This window comes from Chenopodium album, chromosome 9 (genome assembly GCF_948465745.1).
Source record: "Chenopodium album chromosome 9, dcCheAlbu1.1, whole genome shotgun sequence".
NCBI classification, from domain to species: Eukaryota; Viridiplantae; Streptophyta; class Magnoliopsida; order Caryophyllales; family Amaranthaceae; genus Chenopodium; species Chenopodium album.
This window is the reverse complement of record NC_137842.1, coordinates 33730502-33742961: the sequence shown is the minus strand read 5'-3', so window position 1 is coordinate 33742961 and position 12460 is coordinate 33730502. Positions and strand designations below refer to the sequence as shown.

The following is a 12460-nucleotide window of genomic DNA, read 5'->3' as shown; positions in this document are numbered from 1 at the left end:
ATCATTGAAAATATAATTTTAAGGGCTATCTAACCATCCAAGATCTGGATAAAAATTATGAGGCACAAAAATCATAATGGCTCTGTTTGTATTTCAACCATAACTTTTTTGTTTTAAGTCAGATTTGGGCTTATAATATCGTTGGAAAGCTTTTTTCAATCCTCACCCAACTAAAAAATAATTAAACTGTGATTATGGATCAAAATAATCTGGTTTACTTTTTAATAAGTTGGACATGAAATGAATGATTATTAGGACACGGAATGAATGATTTTGGATTAAAACAAAAATGCAGTAAATATAATGTTAAAATACTTTTAGGGCCCTGATGCGTATATTGACGGTTTTAATTTAATGGAAAGATTTGAGTGATTTTAATGGTGGAAATTTGAAGGATAGTCTTAGAAGACAACGACTTCTAAGTTTGATCTTAGGAGCAACGATCCCAAAACCCTAGTTAACAACTAGTTTGAACCTTAACAAAGTTCTCTTCAAGCAAAAGCTCAATAAACTCAACTTTTTATTCATAAAACATCCTATCAAAATAATTGACATACAACTAATATATATAGGAAAAATAAATCTATCCTACTTGCTCCGCAAGCAAACTAGATAAAATTCCTAATTATTAATTAATGAACTAAGATAGTCCACTAACTAATTAACACAACTTTGGAAGCCCAAGGCCCTAAAACTACTACTAAGAAAATAACAAAAACATTAATAAAAACTCACTTATAAAACCCCCACTTTAAGAATAAGGTAAAACCAAGAGAGTACCTAAGTAAAGCAATAAAGATAGTTATAAAAAAGGGGACTCGATTCACATCATTCCCTCCCTATTAAAAAAAACTTGCCCTCAAGTTTCGTTCGGAAGACAATGTTTCAAGTCACTAGCCCTCATAGTAGCACAAATTCTCGCTCCAAGAAATACTTGAAAAGTATCATAATTCTCCCTATGCTTAATCTTGAAAGGTCCTTCCTCTGATGGTTCATTCTTACCTCTAGAATTATTAAAGATTTTTTGAGAATTCAAAGATAAGAAAACATATTCACCAATCTCAAAGGGATGTGGGTCTCTGAACGACAACATATTAGCCCTTCTTTCCTTTTTATCAAGCTTAGGCATAATCAACAACTCTCCAGCAGGAGCTTGGATAGGTGGCGCATTAGGTGGTAAAGGATGTAATTGGACTACTCTCTTGTCCCCAACCTTCACTGAATATACATTTGTAACACCATTAAATAAAACCTCTCGATTATATTGCCAAGGATAAGGGTGTTCAAATCCGGATACCCGAATACCCGGGTACCCGGAGTTTTCGGGTACTTGTTAATCTGTCCCATGTCCCGACCCGAATATCTCGGGTACCCGAATTATTCGGGTCGGGACATAGGGTACCCGGATCTCTTAGTTCCAATTTCAGTAGTTCTGATATACAGAGTATAAAACTTAGTTCCAATTTCAGCTCCTTAAATTCCATGAACAAACGCTAAATTAAATTAATGAACAAAGGCAATAAGACAAATTTGAGCACGAAATACACTATAATTAGTCAATTGTTACAATTACCACGATAATACAAATTACAACAAATTCAAATCGCATGAGAATTACGAAAAAAAATATTCAATATACAAATTGAAGGATACCAAAAATCAATTACGAAAGAGAAATTGATAATACATGACAAGATGGACATCAGCTCCCTCTACCCCTCGTCTTACGACCACCTCATAGCCAGCCTACACCACCAATCTCCAACTCAAACAATCTCCTACCTTGATAAATGGTGAGGTGAGATGGCGAGATTGTTGCAAACTTGCAAATTGTGGATATGTTGTCACCGCTTGCATGCATTGGGTGAGATGTAGAGAAAATTTTAAATTTTCTGTGAAAAGAGAGTGGAGGGATGATTGAATGTCGGCTAAGTTTATTGGAGTGAGGATAATAAACCCTAAGAGGCTAAGATTTAGTGGGCTGGGGTGGGAATACAAAGTAAGTGACAGTTTCGTTGTTGTTCAGTTTTTTTTTTAATTTATTTTTTAACCGGGTATGCGGGTACCCAATATTAGCACAACGTGTCCCATGTCTCGGCCCATGAAATTGTTATTTTATCGGGACGGGTACCTGACCCGCCAAAAACAGAAAAAATTCCTAATTTCCCATCGGGTTTTTTGCGGGTCATCGGGTAATCGGGACGGGACAATCGGGTTGGGTTTTTTTGAACACCCCTAGACAAGGACGACCCAAGAGTATAGAACAAGCAGTCATAGGTAAAATATCACACCACACACTATCAGAATATGAACCCATGGAAAAGTTCACCAAAGCTTGCCTTTAACTTGTAGTCCATCTCCATCATGTAACCAATTAAGCTTGTAAGGAATAGGATGGTCTCTAGTGGAAAGACTCATAGTGTCAACCAATTTGGTAGATGCAACATTGGTGCACGATACCGTATCTATGATCAACGAGCAACTTCTATCACCTACTTTGCATATACTATAGAACAAATTTTACTTTGCTCATGTGTAGTAGTAAGAACAAAATTAGTATGCAGAACTCTAAGCTAGTTAAGATACCAATATGGCGATGTTCAGGTTCAGGAGTAATCTTTTCTAGACCCTCAAACTCTTCAAAATCAAACTCTTCCTCTGTATTGACAAACATGCACTCTCCTTCTCTTTCTCTTCTTGGTCAAGATAAGCCAATAACATTCTATTTTCCTTCTTGGATACTGTCACTTTATTGCCACAATCTCTAGCAATGTGTCCCACGCCTTGGCACTTGAAACAAACTTTTTTTGCCAATGCAGTTTGTTCAGGAGTAACAACAATCATCTTCCCTTCATTGTTCGAATTGTTAGAGTTAAGAGCATTGTTGTGATTCGAACCCTCACCATTAAAGAATGAATTCCTCTCCTTGAAATAAGAAGTTTTCTTTTCTTTCTCCTACTTCTCAAATCTCTCCGCCAACCTTAAGACATCATCAAAGAACACATAATTTGATGTTTCCATCTTGTGAGGAATCAAAGGTGTTAACCCTTTTATGTATCGTCCGATCTTCATCTCCTTTTTTCCTGCAAATCACAAAGCATGCACAATTTCTCAAACTCTTTAGTGTATTCGGCAACACTGAGATTCTTTTGTTCAAGATGATTCAACTTCAAGAATTGATCATGTATAAATTCCCGTGGTAAGTAGGAATCGTTTCCTTAATTGTCTCTTCAACTCACTCCAAGTATCAATTTGTGGCTTATCTTCTCTCAATCTCTTGGCACGTAATTAATTTTCAAACCATAGAGAAGCATATCTTGTCAGTTTTAGGTTTGCACCCTTGTAGGATTTTTGCTCATCAAAACCTTTGTAGTTAAAGACCTTTTCCATGTGATGAACCCAATCTAAAAAGTCTTCAGTATCCCCATCACTTGTAAATTCCAGAAGTTCTAACAACTTCAAATCTCGATCATTGTCAATGGAGAAATTTCTCATGACTCCCCTAGGTTGTTCATTGTTAATTATTCTTCCTTTTCCAACCACTTGAGTTGACAAAGTTTCGACCCTTTGATTGGTTTAAGCAATTTCTTGCGTACACTTCTCAATTTTCTCATCCATTCGTTCAAGACTCGCATTAAAATTTCTCATTATATCAACAAGCATAGTATCTAGATCTTCCTTTGTTAAAGTACTCATGATGTCAAAAATATTCAGAAAATTATCACTCGATATTAAAAGACAAGTATCATAAACTAATCAAATAAAGCCCAATGATAATATGGTCAAGGATTAACAAATCACGCAGCAGTGCAGCACTCTAATATCGTAATAGCAGGCGGAATAAAAATAAATCTTCAATGATAAAATTAATTTGTTTTCAATAGCACTAACTCCACCCACTTATAATTTGCACTTTTGCAGCAAGTAAATCAAGAATTAAATGTGCACTAAAAGACAAATTCACCGACTAACTAAAGAATTACGTACCTCGCTAATAAGTAATACTTACTTCCAGATTCGAAGACGAAGTACACTACACGAATATAATTGCAAATTGTCGTGATTCTTGAAAAGCAACCAAAATTTGTTCTAATTACCAAGATCGTGTAAGTCGCGAGGAATCCAAACCTGCCTCTGATACCAATTTGATGTGTATTTTGACAATTTTAATTTGATGGAAAGATTTGAGTGATTTTAATGGTGGAAATTTGAAGGATAGTATTAGAAGGCAACGACTTCTAAGTTTGATCTTAGGAGCAACGATCCCAAAACCCTAGTTAACAACTAGTTTGAGCCTTAAAAAAGTTCTCTCCAAGCAAAAGCTCAACAATATGATAAACCCTCAAAAGCTTCCTTTTCCCTCAAAATCTTCCTTTTCTGCGGCTCCCCACTTAAATTCCCTGTTCCCTTTCAATAGCTGGTAGAACGACAAAGCTTTGTCGGTTGACTTGCTGATGAACCTGGTCAGCGCGACCATTTTGCCCGTCAGCCGCATGATGTCTTTGATGCATTTAGGCTCAGGTAGGCTTAGGACTGCCTCAACCTTCTCCGGATTTACGTCTATTCCCCTCTCGCTGATCATGAAGCCTAAGAATTTTCCCGAGCTCACCCCAAAGACACATTTCTTCGGGTTGAGTTTGATGTTATATTTGCTCAGGGTGGCAAATGTTTCTTCCAAATCCATGATATACCCTGCCTGTGTGACGCTCTTGACGATTGAGTCGTCCACGTAAACCTCAACATTTCTACCGTTTTGGTGCATGAACACTCTTTCCATTGTCTTCTAGAACGTTGCTCTAACATTCTTCAGCCCGAAGGGCATAGCTATGTAATTATACACTCCCCCTTTGTTGATGAATGCGGTTTTTTGTCTGTCCGGGTTGTGCAAGATGATCTGATGGTATCTTGAGAAGGCATCCATGAAGCTCAACAGAGCATGCCCACTTGTTGAATCTACAAGCTGATCAATTCGTGGCAGCGGGTAGTAGTCTTTTGAATAGGCTTTGTTAAGGTCGGTGAAATCAACACACATCCTCCACTGGCCATTTGCCTTCTTCACCATGACCACGTTGGCTAACCATTCTGGATAATCACAAGGCTCAATGAATCCAGCTTCCAGGAGTTTTTCCACTTCTTCCTGGATAACCCAATTTTTTTCTGTGGAGAAGCTTCGTTTCTTCTGGCTTACTGGCTTAATGTCTTCCCTCATGTTCAGCATGTGGACCATAACTGCAGGGTTGATTCCAGGCATCTCATCTGCTGAAAAAAAGATGCCCTTGTTCTTTCTCAGCAGTTCTATGAGGTGTACCCCCACACCTGGATCAATATCCTTTCCGATTTTCACATTTCTCGAAGGATCACCTTCTGTGAGCTCAATTGTAACATGCTCCCTACTAGGTAGTGGCCTAGCCATTTCTTCCTTTGCAGTCTCAAAATTTTCCATGGCCAGCTTTTGCTTCTCCTTTTCCTTGTGGTATTCTTGACGCTTCCTTTTTCTTGACTTCTTCTCAGGTTGCTTAATGGACCTTTGCTCTGTGACCGGCTATTACCTTGTCCCGGCGGGCTGCTTTAGAGCAGTTATTTAACATTGATAGGCCATTTTTTGTTTTTCCTTGAGCTTTGATGACTGCCCTTCATTAGTTGTGTTGGCCATGGCAAGGTGATAGGTGGAAACCACTCCGCCAATCTTGTGAATGAGTGGCCTTCCCATGATCACACTGTAAGGTGAAGGAGAGTCTATCACCAGGAACTCTGCTCGAACATCGTGCCTTTTTGTCCTTTCCTTAATCCTCCGGGGTATTCTAGACTTATTGAACCCGGTGACTTCATAACTCACCCTTTTTAGGTATTTCCTGTCTAGCTTTAGTTCTTTGAACACGTTGATGTATATGATGTTGGCTGAGCTGCCCCCATCTATCAATATTCGATCCACTTCCCAATTTGCTATTCTCATCGTCACCACTAGTGGGTCATCATGAGGATAAATTATGCCCTCCTGATCATACTCATCAAACGTGGAACGCGGCTGCGGGGGAAGAGGTGGCCACCTGCGCTTCTCGTTATAATTTATCTGATGTATCATCGCCCGCAGGTCTGCCCGTACCTTGTTCACTGTCCCCCATGCACTGGTCCTCCACTAATCACATACACTTTTCCCTCTGGCTTACTATCTCTGTCCCTGTCCTCGACGGGACCCTTGTGACCTCCTCTGCGGTCACGACCTTTTATATCCTCATCCCTTCTTTTGGGAGGCTCAGCCTGCTGCTTGAACTGATTCAGGTACCCTCTCTTGACCAGATCTTCTATGTTATCCTTCAGATTCGTGCACTCATCAGTGGTGTGGCCATGGTCCCTATAGAAGTCACACCACTTGCTAGGATCACGATTCCTATTAACCATCCTTGGGGGTCTCTGCCACTTATCAGCTTTGTTCACGCTAAAGATGTGAGACCTCGAGTGAGTCAGTGGGTTATATTGGTCGAACCTTCCAGGTCTTCCTCAACTCTTCGGATCTGACCTTCTCACCCCAACAGCTCTATCCGCCTCTCTGCGGCTTTGCTCAGCTGGTCAGCCCTAGCTGCGTTTTCTGCCCGGGTGACCTCTGCTCTCTTAACTGGGTCACTTGGCCCCTTCATGATCAACATTGCTCTATTAGTTTCCTCTTCCTTGACGAACTCGTACGCTTTACCTAGCGCTTCAGCTACCGTTCTGAGGCTCTTACGCTCCATATATGCTCTGAATGGTGAGCTTGGTAGCAAACCGCTCTGCATTGCCAGCAGCGCTACCTCTTGGCTCATATTCGGGATGGTTGTTGCCTCCTTGTTGAATCTGGTGATAAACGCCCTTAAGGGCTCATCCTTCCCCTGAACTAATGACATCAACTCATTTGTCATCTTAGTTCGATTTATCAAGTTTATAAAATGCTCCATGAACATCCTTTTCAGCTGATTATATGAGTATACAGAACCTTCTGGAATGGCTCCATGCCACTCCGCAGCCAACCCCTCCAGGGTTGGTGAGAATGGTTTGCACCAGACTAAATCCGTCATGGTATAGAGCACCATGTGATTCTCAAAAGCTGATATATGGCTCTTAGGCGTTGTGGTTTTGTTGTACCGGTAGCTTGACATCTTTATCTTCTCCATCGGTTCCTCCAAAATCTCCCGACAAAATGGGGAATCATCTGGAATAACCAGGATCCGCGCTCGCTTCTCCCTATCCGGGCTGGGTCCCTGCTCAGAGGTCGGTGACCTTCTGCGGGGGACTCGCCTCTCCGGGCTGACCCTAGCCTGAGCTATTTCCTCCACGCTCCATTCTCGTTTCAGATTGCGAGCTTCCAACTCCAGTACTTTCTTCCTTAGCTGGATGAGCTTTTTCTGCTCGGGGGTGAGGGTCGTGGGTGTTGGCTTCTTTACCGCCGGTTCTGTAGCTGCTACCGTTGATGACGAGCTCGCTCCTTTACCAAAGTTGGCAAGGACTACTATCATTGCTGCCAACTACTCTTTACTGCACTTAGAGAGGTTCTATAGGATGGCTGGCGTGTTCACGGGCTGTTGTTTTTGGATTATGGGTGCTGAAACAATGTGTTTATTGTTCGCGCCTGTCAACGGCATACCATATTTGAAAATGGAACTAGATCCTATTGGACCGACTGGTTCTGACGATGCTTTAGCTGCAGCTGATGTTGATCCAATGGGGTTGGATTTTTGTGAGATGGCGGATTTGGGTTTTTCGGCGGATCCTTTGGGATCGACAGTTGCTGGTGGTATTTTTTGTGATTTTTGGTTGGTGTCATTGGTTTCGGGTACGGGTGTTTGTACAGCTTCCTCCCCGGCCATGGTGGTTTGTAAACTAGTCCCTAACTCAGTTGGTGAACCTCAGGTTAGATGATCCTTCCCCTACTTCTAGCGCCAATTGTTCCAGGTGTGGATCCAAGGGTTCTGCTGGGTGAGCTGGGTCCCGTCGACAACCTACACAAGGTAACACACGTAAACTGCCCTCAGGGGTGTCTCGAGGAACCCCCCTCCGATGTTTAAGTAAGAGAGTGTTTAAAGAGAGAAAGTGTACTTAGAGAGATGTAGAAAGTACAATAACTTGTGTGTATAACCCCTTTTCCGTTGTACTTTTCCCTCTATTTATAGGTGTACGATCTCCTTCGTGGAGAGTTCAGCATGGTCTGCTCTACGAGCTGACTCCTTCGGGCTGGTGAGCCCTTCAGAGTTGTTCTCTCGGCAATGAGTGCGCACCCCGAGGAGCTGGGTGATAGTTCACCGAGAGCTATCCTATACAACAATTATACATTTTTGCGTCAATTCAGACAATCGCAACCGTTCTCCTGGTAGAAAGACAAAAGCAGCAAAGGCCAATATATTTTTTAAGCCACGTGCTAACCGAGGCAGAGCAAAGGTACCCATTGGTGGAGAAGTTGGCCTTTGTAGTGGTTACAACAGCAAGGAAACTAAAGCCATATTTTAACGCGCACATAATTAAAATCCTAACAAATCACCCGTTAGAGAATGCGTTACAGAAAATGGACGCGTTAGGAAAACTCCTGAAGTTGGCTATTGAGCTCTCCGAGTATGAATTTGAGGTCAAACCTAGAGCGGCTATCAAAGCGCAACACTTAGCAGACCTCATTGTGGAAGCCTCGTACGAGGAGAAGGAAGATGAAATTGGTATCTGGAAGGTGGAGGTAGATGGATCGTCAACCCAAATAGGGAGCGAAGCAGGGATCTTAATGACATCCCCAGAGGGAAATATATTCGAGTATGCCATAAAATTTAAATTCAAGGTATCAAACAATGAGGCAGAGTACGAGGCATCTTTGGCAGGCCTGCGTATGAGTATCGCAGCCGGAGCCAGGAAAGTCCATCCGCAAACTGACTCTCAGCTTGTCACCAGTCAGCTGAGGGGGACGTATGAGATCAAGGTGTCCACAATGTTAAAGTATGTGACCAAGGTGAAGGAGCTGGCCGCTCAACTTGTCAACTTCCAGATAAACTTGGTCCCTAGAGTAGGAAATTCCCAGGCCGACGCATAATAAAAGTTAGCTAGCTCCACCCTATAGAGCCTCATAAGGACAGTGATGGTGGAAGTCTTGGAGGAAAGCAGCATAGCTAATAAAGAGCAGGTGAACTGCATTGGAAAGCAGCGGGCTTGGTTTACAGATATAATAGCATACAAAGTTCATGGCTCGCTGCTTGACGATGACGTACAAGCTAAGAAAGTGAAGAAAGATGCCAACTGGTACGTGGTGATGAACGGAGAACTCAACAAGAAGGGCTTCTCAAAGCCACTGCTAAGGTGTATCCCAGAGTGGGAACAGGAGAATATCATGGAAGAAGCACACTCAGGAAAATGTGCCAACTACATTGGTGAAAAAGCATTGGGAATAGAAGTTCTTAGAAGGGGTGCATATTGGCCAAATTTAGCTCAAGACGCGCTGGTATATGTGAAAAAGTGCGACAAGTGTCAAAAGTACTCTACAGTCATAAACCAGCAGACAAATGATCTGACCCCAATCCTCAGCCTGATCCCGTTCGCTCAGTGGGAATGGACATATTAGGATCGTTCACCACTAGGTCAGCGGGCAGAAAGTACTTCATAGTGGTGGTGAACTATTTTACTAATTGGATAGAAGACGAACCCACCATGTACATAAAGGCAACCCAAATGAGGACGTTTATATGGAAGAAAATCATCACAAGGTTCGGGGTGCCACAATGCATAGTCTTTGACCACGGATGCCAATTTGACTGCGACACAATCAAGGATTATCTTGAGGACTTGGGCACCAAGTATGCAAGTGCCTCAGTCTGCCACTCGTAGAGCAACGGTCAGGCTGAGGCAGCAAACAAGCTGATCTTAACAGCCTTGCAGAGAAAGTTGGAGGAGCACAAGGGCCTATGGGCTAACCTAGTCCCAGAGGTGTAATATGGGCAAACAGAACCACTAAAAAAGAGTCCACTGGTAAAAGCCCTTTCACTCTAGCCTACGGGGCTGATGTAGTTGTCTTAGTGTAAGTTCAAATCCCCAGCCTGAGGATACAACACTACAAAGCACAAGGGAATGAAAAGCGCATGTTGGAAGAGCTAGACTTCCTGCTAGAAGTAAGGCTACAAGCAGCCCTCAAGCTGGCAACCTGGAAGAGCAGGATCTCCAAAGCTTTCAACAAAAGGGTCAAGCATAGGGAACTCCTACCTTGAGATTTGGTCCTCAGAAGGACAGGGGCAGTAGGAAGAGGAAACCAGCATTGAAAGCTGTCAGCCAATTGGGAAGTCCCCTTCATCATTCATGAGCAGGTAGGACCTGGTGCATTCCTCCTCGCAGATCAAGAAGGTCAGGTCTTAAGGAATAGTTTTAATGTTGATGTGTTAAAAAAAATTTTTGTTTAAAAATGCGAGAAATTAAGTAGAAATGGGGATAATTGTTTTAATTTTGCAAAGAACTCTGTTTAGTTCATGTTATGTCAACTAAGGCATTTAAACCATTTTAATCCAATGAAATACAAACCTCTACGTGAGGAGTATATTGCATAAACTTGTTTAGATATACCATGCTTTAGCATCATATACTAACATGCAGAAGTAAATAAAAAAACAAAAACATCCCTTCCTAAAATATCGCCTTACCGGCTCAAAGTAAAATAGGGCACCACCTTGGGGACGCATGAGGGGGAGGCCTGGCACGTTCAACTTGAGCAGGAAAGGGCAGTGAAAACGAAGAAGATGAGCTGCGCGGGAAACACTAAGGTTCTCTTAGTCCCACCCAGCTCACCTCTTTGAGGGGGAGAGGAGGAGGAGATAGATAAATAATAAGCCCTTACGAAGAGAATTAAGAGGCACAAAACAACAAGTTGCAGCATAAACAAGCTGAACGACATAAACAAGTCACATCAAAACAAGCTGAATAACACAAACTGAGCAGCCAAAAAGCTGATTGACACAAGTAAGTCTCAGCATAGCAGACTAGATAATGCCCAGACAGGCAACAATCGAATAAACTAATAAACATGCAAGCAAGTCTCTACAAAAATTAAGTAGAGTATACAATGCACAAACATCTGACGAGGGGAAAACTAGGTCATTATCTAATCTTCCCTCGGTCAAACTAAATTTATAAACATTTAACAAACCTAAATACGAATATAGAGGCAAGTCAAGGGTCGAACCCAAAGGAACGGTAATGTTCAAGCACTTTCAATTATGCGCCTAAGCTAGGTCAAAATCAAAGGTAAAGGGAGAATGCTAACAACTAACAAAACAAGTAACAAAAGAAATAAAACACTAGGAACGGGGATCAACAAGTAATCATGTCAATTGCAACAACTTGGGAAGAGCATGCCAATCAAAGGTTGTGAAGACTAATGATAAGAGCAATCAATTGGAATCAAAGAGCTATCTCCTAATTGTTAAGCTAGGGTTCACTATGAATAACAAACTAAGAGAATCACAATCAAAACGATTCGATAATTGCAATTCCTAAATCAATTGTTTGTGTCATTAGCAATTACAATGCAATCTAGCATAATTCTCAAGGCCTATTTGAATTACACACATGAAAACCTTCTCTAATCACTTTAATCTCAACAATTAATCAACACAATTCCCAAATTAATCACAATTAATCAATCATACAAGTTTCACCCAATTCCTAGCCAACAACTACTCAAATATCATCATCTATCAACAATCAACTAATGGAATTAAGAATCAACAATACATCAAGAAAAATTACACTAATCAAGCATCAAACGTCAACATTAAACCGAACAAACATGAAATTAAACAAAACAATAAGGTGAGATAGAGTTAAGAATGCTCATTGATAATAGAGAAGATCTTCAACACAATTGTCACCCGTGTATCTTCAATCTCTCAGTCACCATTGAAATCCTTCCCTTTCTCTCTCTAAAACTACTCCTAATCTGGAGAGAGGAACTCCTAATCTAAGATAATCCTCCTTAGAGGAGAGAGAAACTATCCTAATCTAAAGTATTTCATGAATGAAGAATAAAGAAGGTCGTACACTATATATACAAAAGGAGGAAATAAATGAAATCGAAAGTAAAACCTAGAAAGTCGCACCCGCGGATAAATCGGTCGCGCTCGCAGGGCAAGGCCCGCGTCCACGGGATGCCCACGGCCAACCCTCTCCAATTTCCTGGTCGAAAATGGGCATAAATAGGTTGCAGCAGCCCCGCGCCCGCGGCAGATTTCTAGGGTTAACTTCGGAAGGCTATAACTCACAATCTAAGATTTTTATGAAGGCGTGCAACCTATCATTGGAAAGCTATTCAAGTATAGTTTCCAACCTAACTTGAATCAACTCAATCCAATCTGTAGAACACGAGATATGGCAGAAATAATGCACAAAGGTCCTTTTTGATACTTTGCAAACCTTCGTTTTCCTTTGTTTTTAACTCAAATTCAATTCCGAAAAGTGCATATCGATCCTAGTG

General features: G+C 41.5%; 3 protein-coding genes across 3 annotated transcripts; 2 read left to right on the top strand and 1 right to left on the bottom strand.

Annotated features, from left to right (window-relative positions):
• Positions 1-5581: 5581 nt before the first annotated feature.
• Positions 5582-5953, bottom strand: LOC145557598 (uncharacterized). The gene has a single exon (XM_081618771.1). It carries the CDS (start codon positions 5951-5953, stop codon positions 5582-5584), a length of 372 nt encoding a protein of 123 aa, XP_081474897.1.
• A 1673-nt stretch (positions 5954-7626) lies between these two features.
• On the top strand, positions 7627-9040 carry LOC145557597 (uncharacterized). Its single transcript, XM_081618770.1, has 2 exons — positions 7627-7881; positions 8318-9040. The coding sequence occupies exons 1-2, from the start codon at positions 7627-7629 to the stop codon at positions 9038-9040; spliced, it is 978 nt and encodes a 325-aa protein (XP_081474896.1).
• Positions 9041-9085: 45 nt separating this feature from the next.
• LOC145557596 (uncharacterized) lies at positions 9086-9565 on the top strand. Its single transcript, XM_081618769.1, has one exon. It carries the CDS (start codon positions 9086-9088, stop codon positions 9563-9565), a length of 480 nt encoding a protein of 159 aa, XP_081474895.1.
• The last annotated feature ends 2895 nt before the right edge of the window (positions 9566-12460 follow it).